The sequence below is a fragment of the Ranitomeya variabilis genome, chromosome 2 (assembly GCF_051348905.1).
Source record: "Ranitomeya variabilis isolate aRanVar5 chromosome 2, aRanVar5.hap1, whole genome shotgun sequence".
Classification (NCBI taxonomy): Eukaryota; Metazoa; Chordata; class Amphibia; order Anura; family Dendrobatidae; genus Ranitomeya; species Ranitomeya variabilis.
The window spans coordinates 900,225,057-900,246,880 of record NC_135233.1 but is presented as its reverse complement, the minus strand read 5'-3'; the positions used below and the strand labels follow the sequence as shown (position 1 = coordinate 900,246,880).

General features: G+C 39.7%; 1 protein-coding gene across 1 annotated transcript in view; it reads left to right on the top strand.

Moving 5' to 3' along the window:
* NAALADL2 (N-acetylated alpha-linked acidic dipeptidase like 2) overlaps positions 1-21,824 on the top strand; it is a 1,269,517-nt gene that overhangs the window by 868,724 nt on the left and 378,969 nt on the right. The window contains exon 7 of the mRNA XM_077290507.1: positions 20,129-20,221. Coding sequence (XP_077146622.1) covers positions 20,129-20,221 — 93 coding nt within the window. The remainder of the gene's footprint in view (positions 1-20,128; positions 20,222-21,824) is intronic.

Here is a 21,824-nt window from a genome sequence, read left to right as displayed (position 1 = left end):
TTTGCAGGATCCCTTTTTTTACGCCGGATCCGTTTTTTTTCTGTCGGATATGTTTTTTTCCACTGGATCCGTTTTTTTTCCACCAGATCCGTTTTTTCCTGCCGGATCTGTTTTTTTTCCGCCAGATCCATTTTTTTCTCATAGAGTTTTATTAGCGCCGGATTGCGCCTAATGGCCACATGTTTCATCTGTTTTTTGCAGGATCTGTCAAAAAAGCTGTTTCCGCCAGACGTAAAACACATAGGAACGGTTTTTGTCCGTTTTTTTCATGAATTTTTGATGCAGGTTTTGATGCGGTTTTTTGAAAAAAAATAAACGGAAAATGTGCATGATTTGAATGGAAACATGCATGAAAAAACAGATTCAGAGGCCTGATTCATCATTTCACATCTCAGTTTCATACGATTTTTGCTGGATCCGTCGCTGTGCTTGTTTTCGCCAGACAGAAAAAACGTTCCTCTGTATGTGTTATCCGTCAGGCAGAAACAGCTTTTTTGACGGATCCGGCAAAAAAACGGATGAAACGTGTGGCCATCAGGCGCAATCCGGCGCTAATACAAGAAAAAACAGATCCGGCGGACAAAAACGAATCTGGCAGAAAAAAAACGGATCCGGTGGTAAAACACGGATCCGGTGGAAAAAAAATGGATCCTGCAAATGTGCTCGCAGGATGCGTTTTTTACCCATAGACTTGTATTAGCGACGGATCGCGACAGAAGGCCACAAGTCACGTCTATCGTGCAATGGATCCGTCGTGTTTTGTCAGACCGTCGGCACGAAAAAATGTTCAAGTGAACGTTTTTTTGTCCCTCGCATCTGCCATTTTCTACCGCGCATAAAAAAGAAGAAACTCTGTCCCCTCCTCCCCGCACTTCAGAATGGGCAGCGGATGCGTTGAAAAACTGCATCCGCTGCCCACATCATGTACAAATTTCACAACGTGTGTCGGTACATCGGCCCGACGCATAGCGACGGACCCGTACCGACGCAAGTGTGAAAGAGGCCTTTATCAGCATTGAATTAAAAAAAAAAAGGAAAAAAACAGCGTGGGCTCCCGCGCAATTTTCTGCGCCAGAGGGGGAAAGCTGATGGCCGGGGGCCAATATTTGTAGCCTGCTATGAATATCAGCCCGCAGCTGTCTGCGTAGCCTTTACTGGCTATTAAAATAGGGGGACCCCCCCAAAAAATGACGTGGGGTCCCTCTATATTTTATAGCCAGAAAGGCTATGCGGACAGCTGCGGGCTGATATCCATAGCCTAGAGAGGGGCCATGGATATTGCCCCCCCAGCTACAAATACCAGTCCGCAGCTGCCACGCAAATGGCGCATCTGTAAGATGTGCCAATTCCGGCACTTAGCCCCTCTCTTCCCACTCCCGTTTAGTGGTGGGATATGGGGTAATAAGGGGTTAATGTCACCTTGCTATCGTAAGGTGACATTAAGCCGGGTTAATAACGGAGAGGCGTCAATAAAAATGCCTATCCATTATTAATCCAATAATAAGAAAAGGGTTAATAAAACACACACATTAGGAAAAAGTATTTTTATATTCTTCATTTCACCATACTTAACATACTTCAGCGCCTGCAAAAAACGTAAAATAATAAACCGTATACTACCTGTCCACCATAGTCCAATTAATAACGAGTGTCCCACGATGATCTCCCCTATAGAACAGTGACATCGGGTGATGTCACTGCTCTATAGGACCCTCAGTGACACACTGACAGGAGACAATGGCTCCTGCAGTGCATCACTGAGAGGTTACCTTAGGACAAAGTCTCACTTTATGGCAATTGCTGCCTGGGAAAATTTGTCAGCCAGCAATGCCATAAAGTGAGACTAGGGACTTTTTTTTTACAGCGGCGGAGGAATACAGTGGCGGAAGGATACCTTCCTCCCGTCATTGTGTTCCTGGGGCCCCTGGAGAGCGGTTGCAACAGCTGTTGCTGCTGCTCTCCATGGGAGATCGTCGTGGGACACTCGTGGATTTCTGCGGACAGGGAGTATATTGGTTGTTTGTTTTTTTCACATTTTTTACAGATGACACTGGCTTCGGGGATCAAAATGACAAGTAATGGTGAGTATGTAATCTATGTTTAATGTACTGTATGTCTGTATGTATGTACTGTACGTATGTATGCAGTATGTATGCATGTAGTATGTATGTAGCATGTATGTAGTATGTATGGATGTATGTAGTATGTATGTATGTAGCATGTATGTAGTATGTATGGATGTATGTATGCAGTATGTATGTAGCATGTATGTATGAAGCATGTATGTAGTATGTATGTATGTAGCATGTATGTAGTATGTAGCATGTATGTAGCATGTATGTATGTAGCATATATGTATGTAGCAGGTATGTAGTATGTATGTATGTAGCATGTATGTAGTATGTAGCATGTATGTAGCATGTATGTATGTAGCATGTATGTAGTATGTATGTATGTAGCATGTATGTAGTATGTAGCATGTATGTAGCATGTATGTATGTAGCATATATGTATGTAGCAGGTAGCATGCATGTATGTATGTAGCATGTATGCATGTAGTATATAGCATGTATGTATGTATGTAGAATGTATGATTGTAGCATGTATGTATGCAGCATGTATCATGTATGTATGTATGTAGAATGTATGTATGTAGCATGTATGTAGTATGTAGCATGTATGTATGTAGCATGTATGTATGTAGCATGTATGTATGTATGTAGAATGTATGTATGTAGCATGTATGTAGCATGTATGTATGTAGCAAGTATGTATGTAGCATGTATGTAGCATGTATGTATGTATGTATGTAGCATGTATGGAGTATTTTTTTTTTAATTCAACACATTAGCCGGATGATGGGACTACTACTGTCCCATCATTGGCTAATGTGTCAATCACTGTCAGTGTAGCAGGCATAGCCCGATGGGACTTGTAGTCCCATCGGACGATGCCCGCACTGAGACCCCTCCACGCCGCAGAGACCCCCCCATGCCGCAGAGACCCCCCCACACCGCAGAGACTCCCCAGCACGCCACAGAGACACCCCCCAGACTGCAGAGACACCCCCCTCACCGCGCAGAGACCCCCCCACACCGCATCGAGCCCCGGCACGCCGCATAGAGCCTGGGCAGCCCGGATACAGCGCCGCATAGAATTAGATCCCTGGCAGGCCCACACAGACCCCACCCGCACACACAGACACTCACAGTGTCCGCCGACGCACCGCCCACACTCTTCCCCCCTCCAGAACAGCATATAGAAGGACAGAAAGGGCTTATTTACGTTCCCATATTTGTGTCCCATTCACTTGTATTGGTATCGGGTATCGGTATCGGCGGTATCTGATATTTTTGGGATATCGGCCGATCCAATCTGATACCGATACTTTTGAATATCGGAAGGTATCGCTCAACACTAATAACAAAACATTAGTACTAAAATTCAGCTATTGTAAATTCCATTTGAAAAGTTTTACAGTTAAGATAAACTTACAATTTAAGTAGACCAATAGTTGCTTCAAATGCACTTGGTGTTGTGCTTATTAGTTTCCATGTGGCATGCCATAAAATAAATTTACCTCATATACTCTTGTATAAGTCGACTGGAGTATAAGCTGAGACACCTAATTTTGCCTCGAAAAACTGGGAAAACTAATTGACTCGAGTATAAACTGGGTATGCAATTTCCCCTAATCTCTATTCTGTTGTGCATGGTTCTTCATCTCCATCCTTGTCTGCATGTCTCCTTATTCCCATCCTTGTATGCATGGCTGCTTATTTCCATTCTTGTATGCATGGCTCCTTATACCCATCCTAGTATGCATGGCTCCTTATTCCCATCCTTGAATGCAAGGCTTTTTATTCCTATCCTTGACTGCATGGCTCCTTATTCCCATCATAGTATGCATGGCTCCTTATCCCATCCTTGTCTGCATGGCCTCCATGAAAAAAACAAAAACACAAAAAACATCCTACTTACCTTCCCTGTGCGCCCTCACAGCATCTCATTCCAGCTCATTTCTCTTATAGCGTGCTCACATTTGCAGCAGCCAGCTTCCAGCAGCTGCTGGGCGATCACATGTCCTCTCTCATTAAGGTAATGAATATTCACCTCTCTCCAGCATATGGGAGTGGAGAGCGGTTAATATTCATTACCTGAATGAGTTGGCACCCATGAGAGCCCGGCAGCTGCTGGAAGCCGGTGGCTGCGGTTGTAACTTTGTGCGCACTATAAGATAAATTAATATTCATTGCCATCCAGTGAATATTCATTTCTCTTTAGCAGCGGTCACAGGTCGCTCCCCCACCCCCACCATAAACTGGTACATTGACTCGTGTATAAGCCGAGGCGGACATTTTCAGCTCAAAAAAATGTACAGAAAAACTTATACATGAGTATATATGGTATTTGCATTTATAGTCCAGTAATCACTATGTGCAAACATAGGACCAGGAAAGGGTTTATTAACATTGCTGGACAACCAAGACAATGATTCAATCATTTGAGCTGGAATTACTAGAATTAAAGCCCTGGGCTTTCCCTGCAAATGCCTCCAGCATGCATTTATTTATTTCTCTCTACAGAGATCTATCTTTATGTACTCTTTAATTTGATCTCAGCTTTCTACTTGGAAAACATCTGTATTGTTTCTAGGTCTGTGCCTTAGGGCACTCATTCTCTAGATGAAAAAGAGCTTGATTTTTGTGAGAAAGACAAAGCAACAAAATAATGATATAAATAGAGAAGAATCAGAATGAAACATTTAAAATTAAGTATAATAAATGGGTGTCTGATTTTTGGTGAGAATATTAGCCAATACATTATGCAGTAATGGTAACAGAAATATGGGCTTGCCTATATAACTACATTTGGGTTTATTGACTGTAAACTAGCTGTGGCATTATTTTGGTCAATCTGCTGCAGTGATTACTTGCCATGCAGCAATATGAACAAACATCAGCTAGGAACCAGGAAACTATCAGCAAGTGAAAACTTGCTTGAAATCTGAGTTTTAATTTATTTTAACCCATAATCAGTTTATTCAATTAACAAGCCCCATTTCTTTGCTCTAATTGGGAACGCGTAGATTGTAGAGGTTGGTTCACATTTATAATCCTTCGGAAAGCCTTTCTACCATTGCATCCTTATAATCTAGTTGTCATCTAGAAAAATGTGTCAGTTCTTTGAATAGTTTGGGTAAATGCTGTCTAAGACTATGGCCACAATTATTCAAGCTGGTCTTTTTGCACTCCATTCTTGCTAAACTGTGTGCTAGAGTAAATTGCGCTAAATTTATTAAGAGGTGCGTACCTCTAAATCAATTTCATGCCTCCTTCAAATGCTGAGTGCTACTGCAAGAAAAGTATTCTAGTCAGTGATATATATATACAGTATATATATATATATATATATATATATATATATATATATACAGTGGGGCAAAAAAGTATTTAGTCAGTCAGCAATAGTGCAAGTTTCACCACTTAAAAAGATGAGAGGCGTCTGTAATTTACATCGTAGGTAGACCTCAACTATGGGAGACAAACTGAGAAACATTGTCTGTTTTTTTATCATTTTATTTGCATATTATGGTGGAAAATAAGTATTTGGTCAGAAACAAACAATCAAGATTTCTGGCTCTCACAGACCTGTAACTTCTTCTTTAAGAGTCTCCTCTTTCCTCCACTCATTACCTATAGTAATGGCACCTGTTTAAACTTGTTATCAGTATAAAAAGACAATGGTGCACAACCTCAAACAGTCTGACTCCAAACTCCACTATGGTGAAGACCAAAGAGCTGTCAAAGGACACCAGAAACAAAATTGTAGCCCTGCACCAGGCTGGGAAGACTGAATCTGCAATAGCCAACCAGCTTGGAGTGAAGAAATCAACAGTGGGAGCAATAATTAGAAAATGGAAGACATTCAAGACCACTGATAATCTCCCTCGATCTGGGGCTCCATGCAAGATCCCACCCCTTGGGGTCAGAATGATCACAAGAACGGTGAGCAAAAATCCCAGAACCACGCGGGGGTCCTAGTGAATGAACTGCAGAGAGCTGGGACCAATGTAACAAGGCCTACCATAAGTAACACACTACGCCACCATGGACTCAGATCCTGCAGTGCCAGACGTGTCCCACTGCTTAAGCCAGTACATGTCCGGGCCCGACTGAAGTTTGCTAGAGAGCATTTGGATGATCCAGAGGAGTTTTGGGAGAATGTCCTATGGTCTGATGAAACCAAACTGGAACTGTTTGGTAGAAACACAACTTGTCGTGTTTGGAGGAAAAAGAATACTGAGCTGCATCCATCAAACACCATACCTACTGTAAAGCATGGTGGTGGAAACATCATGCTTTGGGGCTGTTTCTCTGCAAAGGGGCCAGGACGACTGATCCGGGTACATGAAAGAATGAATAGGGCCATGTATCGTGAGATTTTGAGTGCAAACCTCCTTCCATCAGCAAGGGCATTGAAGATGAAACGTGGCTGGGTCTTTCAACATGACAATGATCCAAAGCACACCGCCAGGGCAACGAAGGAGTGGCTTCGTAAGAAGCATTTCAAGGTCCTGGAGTGGCCTAGCCAGTCTCCAGATCTCAACCCTATAGAAAACCTTTGGAGGGAGTTGAAAGTCCGTGTTGCCAAGCGAAAAGCCAAAAACATCACTGCTCTAGAGGAGATCTGCATGGAGGAATGGGCCAACATACCAACAACAGTGTGTGGCAACCTTGTGAAGACTTACAGAAAATGTTTGACCTCTGTCATTGCCAACAAAGGATATATTACAAAGTATTGAGATGAAATTTTGTTTCTGACCAAATACTTATTTTCCACCATAATATGCAAATAAAATGATAAAAAAACAATGTGATTTTCTGGATTTTTTTTTCTCAGTTTGTCTCCCATAGTTGAGGTCTACCTATGATGTAAATTACAGACGCCTCTCATCTTTTTAAGTGGTGGAACTTGCACTATTGCTGACTGACTAAATACTTTTTTGCCCCACTGTATATATAGATAGATAGATATATATTTCTGTAATAATTGTTATATATATATTATTATTTTAATTATTGTGCCATTTTTGCTTTGCAAATTTTAATGAATTTCTTGAATATGCTTGACTCATCCCAGCTAAACTCTATTCACTTTTCTAAATGTCAAAAGTCTCTAAATTTTTACTTGGATATGAATTGCACAAAATGTTCTTGCATTTCAAGCATTTTTAAGCTGGAAAATAGTTGGAAACTTCTTTATGAATTGGGCTTTCTATGATTTGCTATTAATCTAATTTGCCTTTAATGATCCAGCGATGTATGTATGTATACACTTCGAAAAAGAACACAGAAAGTTCAAGCAGACTTTATTAACAGCATACCTTTTCTACAGGAATAGAAAGTATTTCTATTACAGAACTTAATTTAATTGAGAAGTTAATTGGTCATTACATGGTTTTGTTTATGTATCATCTTACAAGCAAGCAAGGATTTTGAGCAACCTCGAGATTCTCCAGTACAATTAATATTAACTTGTTGCTTTGGTGAAATCACTGTTATTAAAAGCCTCTTATAGTCAACCCCTCTGTCTCTTGTAAAACTTTATGGAACCTTCTGGAAACAAAGTAGCATAGAGTTTTCTTATCTTTGTTGCCACTTGATTTTAATAACAGTCAGATTTAATTTAAAATATAGCCAGATAGAAAGACAGAATCATTATGACACTAAACACTTCAGGTTCATTTTTAAATATACTTTGTGTTTTCCAATCTATAATGGATACACCAATCTAAGATCAAATAGATCATATTCCTCACCAACCGTAACATTGATTCATCTACCTTTTGCCAGTCATTGCACTGGTTACCCATTCACTACAGAGTTCCATATAAACTTATCACTTTCACCCACAAAGTGCTCCACTGTTCAGCACCACCCTACATCTACTCCCTTGTCTCAGTATACCGCTCTTCCCGTGCCCTCCTTTCTGCTACAGACCTAAAGTTAACATCCTCAATAATCAGAACCTCCCACTTCCATCTCAAGTACTTCTCGCATGCTGCGACAATTATTTGGAATATACTACCCAGGATAATTTTATTAATTCTCAATACCCACAGTTTTAAGCGTGCCCCCAAAATACATTTTTTTCAGACTGGCCTACCACCTCAACATATTTATCTAATTATCCCTGTGTTGCCCATTCAAAATTTTCCTCATAACCAGGATCCTTGTGCCATGTTCTCACACTCTTTATGCATTAAATAGAACTCAGTGTCTGCACTCTTACATATACTGGTTGGTTACTGGTTCATGCAGCATTACATGGACATCCAAAAGATGTCATAGATTGTAGATTGTAAGCGTGCAAGCAGGGCCCTCACTCCTCTTGATATCTGTTGATTTATGTATTATTGTTAATATGTAATGTCTTTTATTGTCTGTTCAAGTCCCCTATAAATGTAAAGTGCTGCAGAATATGTTGGCGCTATAGAAATAAAATTATTATTATTATTATTATTATTATTCAGATAAAATGAATACTTATTTCTGCTTAAAGGTTTTCCTATAGGCAAACATGGAACAGAAAAGTAACAAAACAAGAAAAAAAAAAGAACAGTTTACACAATATTGAGATTTTTGCTGTGCTGTCACCATATCTCATAGAATGAAGAAGTTTATCAAACTTAAGTAATACATGCATTTAATTTGCTACATAGCAGTTTTCATAAACAATATAAAAGCATTGTTCTGCAATTTACATGTCAAGCTAGTTTCTATATTTTGTTGAGAGATTTGTTTCTGTGTTCTTGAGCACTAGACAAGAAAAGAAATGACTGAAACTTACCATACATTGTTTCTGTCCTTTAGCGGGTTTTCTTTTAGTTGGCATAATTTATAAACTTATTGCCATTAGCATCTGCTTCAGTTTTCTAAATTTGATGCATTTTCCTAATGTTTTGTAAAGAGTTGCGCAACACATTTTACTTCAGCAAGAAATTTTAATACACATTGTTTATCTCATCTAAATACAAGAGGAGTTGTAGGAATTATTTATTGCACATTCTATATGGTCTTTCACAATTTACAATTACCAATTGACTAAGGATGTGGTGGTTCAGTGAATTAAGAGGAAAATGTGATAAATGCATATCCGTGATCCAATCAACCCCTTTCTGACATTAGATGTACTATCCCGTCGAGGTGGGGTGGGCCCGCATGACCACAGGCGCGATAGTACGTCATATGCGATCTGCCGCGCTCCTCCAGTGCCTATCGCAGCTGACATCCGGCACTATGTGCCAGGAGCGGTCACGGACCGCCCTCGGCACATTAACCCCCGACACACTGCGATCAAACATGATCGCAATGTTCCGGCGGTATAGGGAAGCATTGCGCAGGGAGGGGGCTCCCTGTAGGCTTCCCTGAGACCCCCGGAGCAACGCAATGTGATTGCGTTGCTCCAAGGGTCTTCTACCTTCTCCCTGCAGGCCCTGGATCCAAAATGGCCACGGGGCTGTATCCGGGTCCTGCAGGGAGGTGGCTTACCCAAGCGCCTGCTCAGAGCCCTGCAAAGTGTCAGATCAGCGATCTTACACTGTAACATGATGACACCCCCGAGGCAATGTTACAGTGTAAAAAAAAAATATTCAGATGTGTAAAAAAAATAAAAAAATTCTTAAAAAAAAAATATATATAAATATAATAAATATATTTCTTTATCTAAATAAAAAAATAAATAAAAGTACACATATTTAGTATCGCCGCGTCCGTAATGACCCGACCTATAAAACTGTCCCACTAGTTAACTCCTTTAGTGAACACCGTAAAAAAATAAAAAAAGAGACTAAAAACAACACTTTATTATCATACCGCCAAACAAAAAGTGGAGTAGCACGCGATCAAAAAGACGGATATAAATAACCATGGTACCGCTGAAAATGGCATCTTGTCCCACAAAAAACGAGCCACCATACTGCATCATCAGCAAAACTATAGAAAAGTTATAGTCCCCAGAATAAAGTGATGCAAAAATAATTATTTTTTCTATAAAATAGTATTTATCGTATAAAAGTGCCAAAACATAAAAAAATGATATAAATGAGGTATATCTGTAATCGTACTGACCCCAAGAATAAAACTGCTTTATCCATTTTACCAAACGCGGAACGGTATAAACGCCCCCCCAAGAGAAATTCAAGAATAGCTGGTTTTTAGTCATTCTGCCTCACAAAAATTGGAATAAAAAGCGATCAAAAAATGTCACGTGCCTGAAAATGTTACCAATAAAAATGTCAACTCATCCCGCAAAAAACAAGACCTCACATGACTCTGTCGACCAAAATATGGAAAAATTATAGCTCTCAAAATATGGTAACGCTAAAAATATTTTTTGCAATAAAAAGCGTCTTTTAGTGTGTGACGGCTGCCAATCATAAAAATTCACTAGAAAACCCGCTATAAATAGTAAATCAAACCCGCCTTCATCACCTCCTTAGTTAGGGAAAAATTAAAAAATTAAAAAAATGTATTTATTTCCATTTTCCCATTAGGGTTAGGGCTAGGGTTAGGGTTAGGGCTAGGGTTAGGTTTGGGGCTAGGGTTAGGTTTAGGGCAAGGGTTAGTGCTAGGGTTAGGGTTAGGGCTAGGGTTAAGTCTAGGGTTAGGGTTAAGGCTACAGTTAGGGTTGGGGCTAAAGTTAGGGTTAGGGTTTGGATTACATTTACAGTTGGGAATAGGGTTGGGATTAGTGTTAGGGGTGTGTCAGGGTTAGGGGGGTTGTTAGGGTTACCGTTGGGATTAGGGTTAGGGGTGTGTTTGGATTAGGGTTTCAGTTACAATTGGGGGGTTTTCACTCTTTAGGCACATCAGGGGCTCTCCAAACGCAACATGGCGTCACATCTCAATTTCTGTCAATTTTGCATTGAAAAGTAAAAAGGCGCTCTTTCCCTTCCAAGCTCTCCCATGCACCCAAACAGTGGTTTACCCCCACATATGGGGTATCAGCATACTCAGGACAAATTGTACAACAACTTCTGGGGTCCAATTTCTTCTCTTACCCTTGGGAAAATAAAAAATTGGGGGCAAAAAATCATTTTTGTGAAAAATATGACTTTTTATTTTTACGGCTCTGCATTATAAACTTCTATGAATCACTTAATGGGTAAAAGTGCTCACCACACATCTAGATAAGTTCCTTAGGGGGTCTAATTTCCAAAATGCTGTCACTTGTGGGGGGTTTCAATGTTTAGGTACATCATGGGCTCTCCAAACGCAACATGGCATCCCATCTCAATTCCAGTTAATTTTGCATTGAAAAGTCAAATGGTGCTCCTTCGCTTCCGAGCTCTGCCATGCGCCCAAACAGTGGTTTACCCCCACATATAGGGTATCAGCATACTCAGGACAAATTGTACAACTTTTGTTGTCCATTTTCTCCTGTTACCCTTGGTAAAATTGGAGCTGAAGTAAATTTTTTGTGAAAAAAAGTTAAATGTTCATTTTTATTTAAACATTCAAAAAATTCCTGTGAAACACCTATAGGGTTAATAAACTTCTTGAATGTGGTTTTGAGCACCTTTAGGGGTGCAGTGTTTAGAATGGTGTAACACTTGGCTATTTTCTATCATATAGACCCCTCAAAATTACTTCAAATGAGATGTGGTCCCTAAAAAAAAATGGTGTTGTAAAAATGAGAAATTGCTGGTCAACTTCTGACCCTTATAACTCCCTAACAAAAAAATTTTGGTTCCAAAATTGTGCTGATGTAAAGTAGACATGTGGAAAATGTTACTTATTAAGTATTTTGTGTGACATATCTCTATGATTTAAATGCATAAAAATTCAAAGTTGGAAAATTGCGAAATTTTATAAATTTTTGCCAAATTTCTGTTTTTTTTCCACAAATAAACACAGGTAATATCAAAGAAATTTTACCACTATCATGAAGTACAGTATGTCACGAGAAAACAGTGTCAGAATCACTGGGATCCGTTGAAGCATTCCAGAGTTATAATCTCATAAAAGGACAGTGGTCAGAATTTTAAAAATTGGCCCGGTCACTAATGTGCAAACAACCCTTGGGGGTAAAGGGTTTAAGCTGCCTATATACAAAAGAAATGTAAGGCAAAGTTGAATTCTTATTTTTTACGTGTTTTTTAAATGAAAAGTGAGGAGTGCACACAAAACAGAGGAAGTCCAGTAGTCCTTCCCTTGTAATCCATTTGTGTTTTGAATTAAATTAAAATAAGTTGAATCAAAAACTGAATATAAATTGAAGCCTTTATGCAATTCAAGAGGTCCAAACTACCAAGACAATCACTTACATTACAATCATGCTCTAGGTCAATGTCTTAAAGTATGGGACTGGCCTTACTGGTAATGAGCTAACTAGTTGTTGGTGAAATACAGCTGAGAGGCTATTTTAAAAAGATATGACTAAATGCCGCGCAGTTGTCTCTAGGCTTGCACAAACCACTGGTTGAGTGACAGTAAACAGGGAAATCAGAGCAGAATACATCACTGTAACATCCTAAGTATAATCCTTTGCCTGAAAAAATTGGGATTTGGGTGATACCCATATGGACACTCCTTATCAATATAGTTAATAAAGACACCTGGAGTGAATGATCCACCTGGGCACCTGGACACCTACACCCTTTAGGTAAATATGCAGTGCTTTATTTGACTTGCTGTCTTGTATTACTCGTGATTTGACAACACCCATAGGACTTTTGATCTGGACTATATGACATTGCACTTTATTTGGGTCTCTGCTATTTAAAGGGATATGCTGTGGGAGTCTTATATATATATATATATATATATATATATATATATATATATATATAAATTTGTTTGCCTTTATATACATATATATTTATTCTTCTGCGCAAGCACTTTAGATATAATATTGTCGATCTTTGACACTTTTCAAATCACAGTATACCCCTTTGATGGCAGATAATTTAATCAGCACTGGGTTGTTGTCTGCATGTTGCTCTGCTAGATCTCTGTATGTTCCCCTTTATGGTATATATTTTTCTGAACATGATTATGTATTAATGATATTCTGTATTGATAAAAATGTATTTTTAACCCATTTTTGGGAATGAGTTTTTCTTTTTTGGTTTATATTTCATATATCAGTATGCCAACAAGTTGCTGTCTATCTCAAAAGTGCAAGAGTGCTCTTACCCATTGTTCCTCAATGAGACACTGCACATGTACCCCAACGCGCGTTTCACAATGGCTTCTTCGGAGGGCCATCTAGAGTGACAGTGCAGGCAACTTTTTTGCTCATCTTCATGTTATATTGGTTTCCAGAGACTTTTTTTTTAAAGATGAATTTAGGTCATATATAAATTTTTGCCATGAACTATTGCCAATGGTAGAACATAGTTACAAATGGGTCCCATCTAATGAGGATCTAGATGGTTGAGTACAAAGGGTGGCTGCTGGCTGGTGGAGAGATTTGGCAGAGGATGGTCAGATACCAAATCAGAAAGAGGAATAGAATTGTCAGAAAGAAGAATAGTTGCCTATGACCCAAAGACCAATTCCCCACTGTCAAGCATGGAGGTGGAAACATATTTTGGGGGTGTTTTTCTGCTAAGGGCACAGGACTACTTCACCCCATTAATGGGAGAATGGATGGAGCTATGTACCATAAAATCCTGAGTGACAACCACCTTCCCTCCTACAGGACATTAAAAATGGGTCGAGGCTGGGTCTTCCAGCAAGACAATTACCAAAAACATACAGCCAAGGCAACAAGGGACTGGCTCAAAAAGAAGCACTTTAAGATCATGGAGTGGCCTAGCCAGTCTCCAGACCTTAATCCCATAGAAAACTTATGGAGGGGGTTGAAGCTACGAATTGCCAAGCGACAGCCTCAAAATTTTAATGATTTAGAGATGATCTGCAAAGAGGAATGAACCAAAATTCCTCCTGACATGTGCGGAAACCTCATCATCAGCTACAAAAAACGTCTGACTGCTGTGTTCGCCAACATGGGTTTTGCCACCAAGTAGTAAGTCTTGTTTGCCAGAGGAATCAAATGCTTATTTATCACTGCAAAATGCAAATAAATTTATATAATTTATACAATGAGATTTTCTGGATTTTATTTTTGTTATTCTATCTCTCAATACTAAAATTAACCTACCCTTAAAATGATAGACTATTCATTTCTTTGCCAGTGGGCAAATTTACAACATCAGCAAGGGATCAAATAATTATTTCCTTCACTGTAAGCTATTGAATATTTGTCAGAAAAGTGTTTCTGTGAAGGAAACTGCTCTGGCACACTGTGGAACAACAAGGGAGTTGAAGTTTGGTGAGCTGGTTGTAGCAAGTAAGTTTAGAGAAGCTGCTCTGGCATCTCAATTATTTTCAGCTAGGTGTGCTTTTGTGACACCGCAGGTAGGTTTAAGTCAATAAACTGTTATATAATTTGGGAGATTCCGTCCAGAAAGCAGCTTGCACCTCTGCTTCTGTCAGGTTCTATGCTGTGACATTACAAGGATCTTTCTGTCAGGTAATCAGATATGACCGCACAATTAGTGCTAATTATAAAATCCTCAGAGTTTATGTACTATGTGTTGCATCAAATATCAAATTGACTGCAATAAATCAAGGTGTCAATGTACAATATTGAGGCATGTTAGTTTGCTCATGTTTCACTGGACTTTGACTAAATAATTTCTATCTACTACAGTTTTTGTCCTAAAATTTCATGAGACAAAAAATAATTAAAAATGTCATATGTTTCTAACATTGACAGTAGCTTATAAATGTTAAAATTGTCTTTTCTTAAAGTTGAAATTTTGCGTTGGCATTAGTGAGTTCTGCAATGGGAAGTAAGCAGCGTTTGTGACATTCCATCAACAGATGTCTTCCAGGATGCTTGCCCATCTGTCAGGTATTGTGGCCCTATCCAAAAGTAAAATAATAACGTCCCACACGTTCTGTCTAATTTAATTCTTGGTTAGTACATGCACAAGAGATGTTCAATAAAATCCAATTGCATAAAAAAGAAAATCTTCCAGAGAAGTATGTTTGCTGAAGTGCAGACTTGGTGCAGACGCAGATAAAACATCTGGTACAACATGTCAAATATACTGTAGGTTTTATTGCTGCTGCTTCCACTACATATATCCTATGCACAGGCTTTGTGGGGATCAGAGAAGTGTATGCTGGTTAGTCTTGCGATCAACAGATGTCCACTCGGCAAAAGCTTTTCCAAGCAAGGGAATACAGCATAACCTAGTAATACACCAATATGGATTTCCTTTTATAAGACTTTAAAATTTTCCCAATTTTGCTTTTATAGCAAGAGTCTAAAAACATGGTTCATCAATAGGTATCCCACAAGTATTCAATCATGCAGTTTGCCATCCTCACCAATATGGCTAAAGTACTCAGTTGATTTTCAATACCTCACTGCAAGTGTTAGTCAGCATAGCCAATGTAACCATTATCATAATATTTTGCAATGAATCTATCAGCTTCATCTCCTGCCTGTGCCCACTCAATTTCTACTTCCACATCTACCTGCTTCTCCTCCTCTCTATCGCCCTCCACCCCCACTCTTTCCTCTTCTACAGATACAGCTGTATGTAACATGGGCATTGGGGGTCCAAAAAAGTCACAGGATCTTGATGAACATATACAAGTTCCTTCATTCCATGTTGCATTCTTGAGAGTGCAAAGTATGAGGGTTTTGATATTGGTGTCTTCAAAGGGCTTCAGTAAGAGAAAACCCGTCTGTCTTTTGCTTTAGTCCATTACAGCTTTACATTGCTCATACAAATTTTCCAAAATGTGCAGTATAAAATTCCTGGAGGTTGCAACATCGCAATTCAAGCAAACCGTTCTGTTTTTTCAAGACCAGGAGGGAGTGCTTTACCATATAAGAACAGTTGAAAAGAGAAGACAAATTAAATGCTATAGCCATTATCTTCCACAAGCAGATATATTTCTTAAGGAAATATCACACAAAATTAATTTCAGGACATGTACCATGGAGGGATTGTGAGGTACTCTGCCCTTCTGTAAAACAGCCAAATTATTTTGGTCATTGTCAGTTATGATTATTCACAGCATCAATTAATGAACAGAAAGTCAAAATGAGATTTGCTACTTGATGCATAGCACCAATTTGTCCACTTATGGCTTTTGTTACCAGTGCTTTCAAGCTGTAGAACCGCTTTATTGTGATTTGCCTTGCATTAATTGGGTGGTATTTGGAATTAGTGGTGTGTGCTGTTGCACACGGAGATGGTCATGCTCATTAAATAAAATGCAAAGGATAAATAGATAACAGATAACCCCTGAGTGATAAAAAGATGTACATCCCAATTGCAGCAGCATCACCACCTTTCCCCATTGCAATGATGCTTTGATGGTTCTCAAAACATTCACCCAATGGGCTATAAAACTCAGGTTTTGTCCTTTCCCATAACTCTTGTTAACACACATTTAGAGATAAGCGAATATGTTCAGAAAATGATCGCCAAACATATATTTGGCACAAATATGGCACAATTGTGATCGGTAACACGAGCATTTTTGTTAAAATCAGAAAAAGTTGGTATAATTCCGTAAAAGTGCAGGAAAATAATTGTGTTTCAAATAAAGTATTTTAAAGTAGATGATAGATAGATAGAAGAAAAGCCATCAATTCAGCAGCCGTGTAATGTAAAACCACTGCAGGAGCCGACAGGATAGGAGAGATGAATTACATACAGTAAATAAAATAGAATAGGTATATGTATATATATATGTGTATATATATATATATATACTGTGGATGTCTGTGACATATATATATATATATATATATATATATATATATATATATATATATATATATATATATATACCGTATTTTTCCAACCATAAGACGCAATTTTTTTCCTCCAAATTTGGGAGGAAAGTGTGGGTGCATCTTATGGTACGGATGTAGCATGTGGGGAGGGGGGCAGCAGTGAGTGGGATCACACTGATATACCACTTCAGGATGTCCCCGCTGCCCGGAATCAGCGCTGGGAAAACCATGTGGTCCTGATGATTAAGTGCAGTAAATATTAATTAGCGGCTCCCCGCCCACCGATCAGCTGAGCGGTGAGTCGGGAGCAGCAAATGAATACTGCACTTAAGCAGGGACACGCATGGCTTCCTCAGCGCTGATTCCTGCAGCAGCTAGGGAGATTTGTGTGTCCTGGAGAGGAGGCAGCAGCAGCAGGGGCCAGAGCGGAGAGGAGATCGCTGTATACCTGCCTGCCATGCCTGGATGCCGAGTGCTGTGCACAACCAGGACCTGTGTGATGTCAGGAGTGGGCAGGCTGGAGCATCACATGGCAGCTCAGAGCCCTCCCTCTTCTTGACATCATCACAGGTCCTTCAGGCTCCCCACTAGAATCTGCAAGCTTCCTCAAAACCTGTGCTGTGGAGAGGCAACAAGAGGGAGGGCTCTGTGTGCAGTCATGGGATGATTTTACCTCACCACAGGCTGGCAGGCTACCACAATTAAGAGGTTAGTCTTTACAATACACAATAAAGCACTCTGCCACTCCTGTGGTGAACTATAACTCCTAGCATGTCATAGGATCTGCAGGACATGCTGGGAGTTATAGTTCTCCCATGGGTTTTTAAAGCAGCACGCCAGTGCTATTTTGCAGTGCTGGAGTGGTGCTTTCAATATCAGCCCTGTGCCCCCATTCTTATACTCACCCTCCAGCATCTTCATATAGTTCTGTACAGACACCACACTGGTCCTGCAGCTTCCAACATAATAACATACTATTATATGTAATAACACCACATATAATAGTATGTTATTTATGTTATTAAATATTTTACCACATTTTTTTGCTTCAAATATTTTTTTTCCCTATTTTCCACCTCTAAAACCTGGGTGCGCCTTATAGTCCGGTGCGTCTTATAGTCCGAAAAATACGGTGTGTGTATATATATATATATATATATATATATATATATATATATATATATATATATATATATGTAGTCACCTGGAATGGTTTTCACTTCACAGGTGTGCCCTGTGAGGTTTAATAAGTGGGATTTCTTGCCTTATAAATGGTGTTGGGACCATCAGTTGTGTTGTGCAGAAGTCTGGTGGATACATAGCTGATTGTCCTACTGAATAGACTGTTAGCTGTTTTTTTCTTGCCACAATACAAATTCTGAGTAAAGAAAAATGAATGGCCATCATTACTTTAAGAAAGGAAGGTCAGTCAGTCTGAAAAATTGGGAAAACTTTGAAAGTGTCCCCAAGTGCAGTGGCAAAAACCATCAACCGCTACAAAGAAACTGGCTCACATGAGGACCGCCCCAGGAAACGAAGACCAAAGACCAAGAGTCATCTCTGCTTCTGAGGATAAGTTTATCTGAGTCACCAGCCTCAGAAATCGCAGGTTAATAGCAGCTCAGATTAGAGCCCTGGTCAATGCCACACAGAGTTCTAGCAGCAGACACATCTCTACAACAACTGTTAAGAGGAGACTTTGTGCAGCAGGCCTTCATGGTAAAACAGCTGCTAGGAAACCACTGATAAGGACAGGTAACAAGCAGATGAGACTTGTTTGGGCTAAAGAACACAAAGAATGGACATCAGACCAGTGGAAATCTGTGCTTTGGTCTGATGAGTCCAAATTTGAGATCTTTGGTTCCAACCACTGTGTCTTTGTGAGATGCAGAAAAGGTGAACGGATGGACTCTGCATGCCTGGTTCCCACCGTGAAGCATGGAGGAGGAGGTGTGATGGTGTGGGGGTGCTTTGCTGGTGACACTGTTGGGGATTTATTCAAAATTGAAGGCATACTGAACCAGCATGGCTGCCACAGCATCTTGCAGCATTATGCTATTCCATCCAGTTTGCGTTTAGTTGGACCATCATTTATTTTTTTACAGGATAATGACCCCAAACACACCTTCAGGCTTTGTAAGGGCTATTTGACCAAGAAGGAGAGTGATGGAGTGCTATGCCAGATGACCTGGCCTCCACAGTCACCAGACCTTAACCCAATCGAGATGTTTTGGGGTGAGCTGGACTGCAGAGTGAAGGCAAAAGGGCCAACAAGTGCTAAGCATCTCTGGGAACTCCTTCAAGATTGTTGGAAGACCATTCCCGGTGACTACCTCTTGAAGCTCATCAAGAGAATGCCAAGAGTGTGCAAAGCAGTCATCAAAGCAAAAGGTGGCTACTTTGAAGAACCTAGAATATAAGACACAATTTCAGTTGTTTCACACTTTTTTGTTAAGTATATAATTCCACATGTGTTAATTCATAGTTTTGATGCCTTCAGTGTGAATGTACAATTTTCATAGTCATGAAAATACAGAAAAATCTTTAAATGAGAAGGTGTGTCCAAACTTTTGGTCTGTACTGTATATACACAGTATATATATATATATATATATATATATATATATATATATATAATCACATAGATACTGTAGATAGAATAAAAGCTGGCAATTCAGCAGCCGCGCAGTGTAAAACCACTGCAGGAACTGACAGGATAGAAGAGATGGATTACATATAGTGAATATAAATAGAATAGGTAGATATACAGATGTCAGTGACAAATACAATTAGTGCAGTGTGTGTGCTGCTTAATGTACATGTATTAATTAATAAAATAATTTTACCGAAAAAAATGGCATGGACTCCCGCGTAATTTTCATAACCAGCAGAGAGAAAGTGAATAGCTAGGGGCAGATGTTTATAGCCTGGGGAGTTTTACAATGCTGGGTTTTGATCTGGTCCCTTTTAAACATTCCCCTGGTCTTGTGATAGTGTGATAGTGACTACATTCAAAATTAATATCCAAAGATATCTTAGTAATAAAGATAATAAGGAATGTTACCACATTTTAATCTTAATAAAATTTGTTTCTAAAATTTGTAAAAATATAATTATGTATCAATGTATAGTTAGGTGGTAAGTAACTATAAAATTTTCATTGGACTAAAAAATTGGATATACTAGATATTTATGAAATGTACTTCATGTCTTTTTATATGTTATATTGCTAAAAAAAAGTGCATATATAATTATATATTTATAATTTGGTGATTTTTTGTTTGTTTTAAAGATCAAGTAACAGTCACACTAAGTATTAATTCAGCCCCGGAGTACAAAGAAGTATCAAATTCTATTGGATTTCTCAGGGGATCACTGCTTCCTGGTAAATATATATTTTAATACAGAATAACATAATAGAAGCAGCATATAGTTCATTGCATATTGTGTAATGTCGAATTCAGTACAATTTTCTTTGCTCTACTTTGATACTTATAATGGGTTGATGACTCCATCCTCCAGTTTACAGTGCTCTGCAAATAATGTGAATAAGTAGATTAAAACAATAGGTTTAATAACATTTCAGGATTAATTACCTACAATAATGTAGTTAAGAATGTGTTAAAAGTCCCAAATGCTAACATATTGCACAATCACACCAAAATATTTAAATTGCATTCACATTTGCAGAGATAAGATCAAGATGGGAGTGCTGAGCAGCGTGAGTGTTGTTGGAGCTTGTAATGGGCTTGATGGTGGATCCACTGTGCCGGGACCCAAGAAAAGACTGGAGTGGCATAACTAGGAGCCTCATCCAATCTGACCTCGGATGCACAGCAGCATACGATACCGTGATCTGAGGAAAGACAAAGGAGGTGAATCAAGATCTACTCCAGGACTGACCTTGGGTAGATTGCAGCTGACCCCTAGAAACAGCTAGCTTGGGGTGGCATGAAGAAAGGTCCAGTAGATGCAGGCGGGCTCTGTAAGAACATGGGAACTACAGGTGCAGATGGGAGTGGATGATGTAAAGTGTAGGCACTGGCAAATGTAGGCTGGATGGGCTGATAGACAGGCAGGCATGGCTGAGTTACAGGCAGGTGTGCATGGCTGATACATTCAGATGGGCACAGCTGATAGGCAAGTATACAGAGATATGAACACTGGGACCTGAGAACTAACAAGAGTGTTGAGGACAAACTTACAATGCTGCACAGGCACCTCCCATAAGGTGAAGGTGCCTTAAATAATATGAGTTCCTCAACCATTGCCTGGGGACACTTTAGGGAGGCATGTGCTGTCCGTTCAAGATGCCAGGACTGCGTACACGCTCACATCCTAAGCACAGTCCTCAGGCATCTGTAAGCAGTGCGCAGACTCCAGGCAGCCGCAGGAGGATGAAGACAGGGTGTGGGACCGAAGCGATGAGTATGTCAGCAACTTTTCTGGAGAAGGGAGGCAGAGAGCAGAGATACCAGATACATGACAGGGACAGAAGGAGAAGGGGGGAGGTGTGTGGCTGCAACCGTGAAAGTGACGACATCTCTGATGAGGAAGAGGGTGCAGAGACACGAGCATTAAAGGGCTGCAGATAGACAAGCCAGAATCTCTTTGAGATGAGACTGCACAGTTTATGTTAACCAAACTACAAACATCACTGGTTGCTATGGACAATGTCCATTTTGTGTGAGCGAACTGGGACTTGCTTAATCGTGTCTGAGTGATCAGTGACCCACTGAGCCTAAAGCAGGACCCAAATTGTCATCTGAGATAGGCCACCTTATTCTTTTCCCTTTATTGGAAATAGATTGAGATTTTGTTTTCATCTAAAGAACTGTGCAAATTTATGGAATTCAATATACCTCAAAATGCTTTGACCCAAGAGTCTGGTGCTTGTGTGAACTCTACCGACTTCCTGGGAGCATGAATCCTAACAATACATGTTTGAGCACTGTCCCCAAGAACACGGGCAATTTCTAGACATGAGC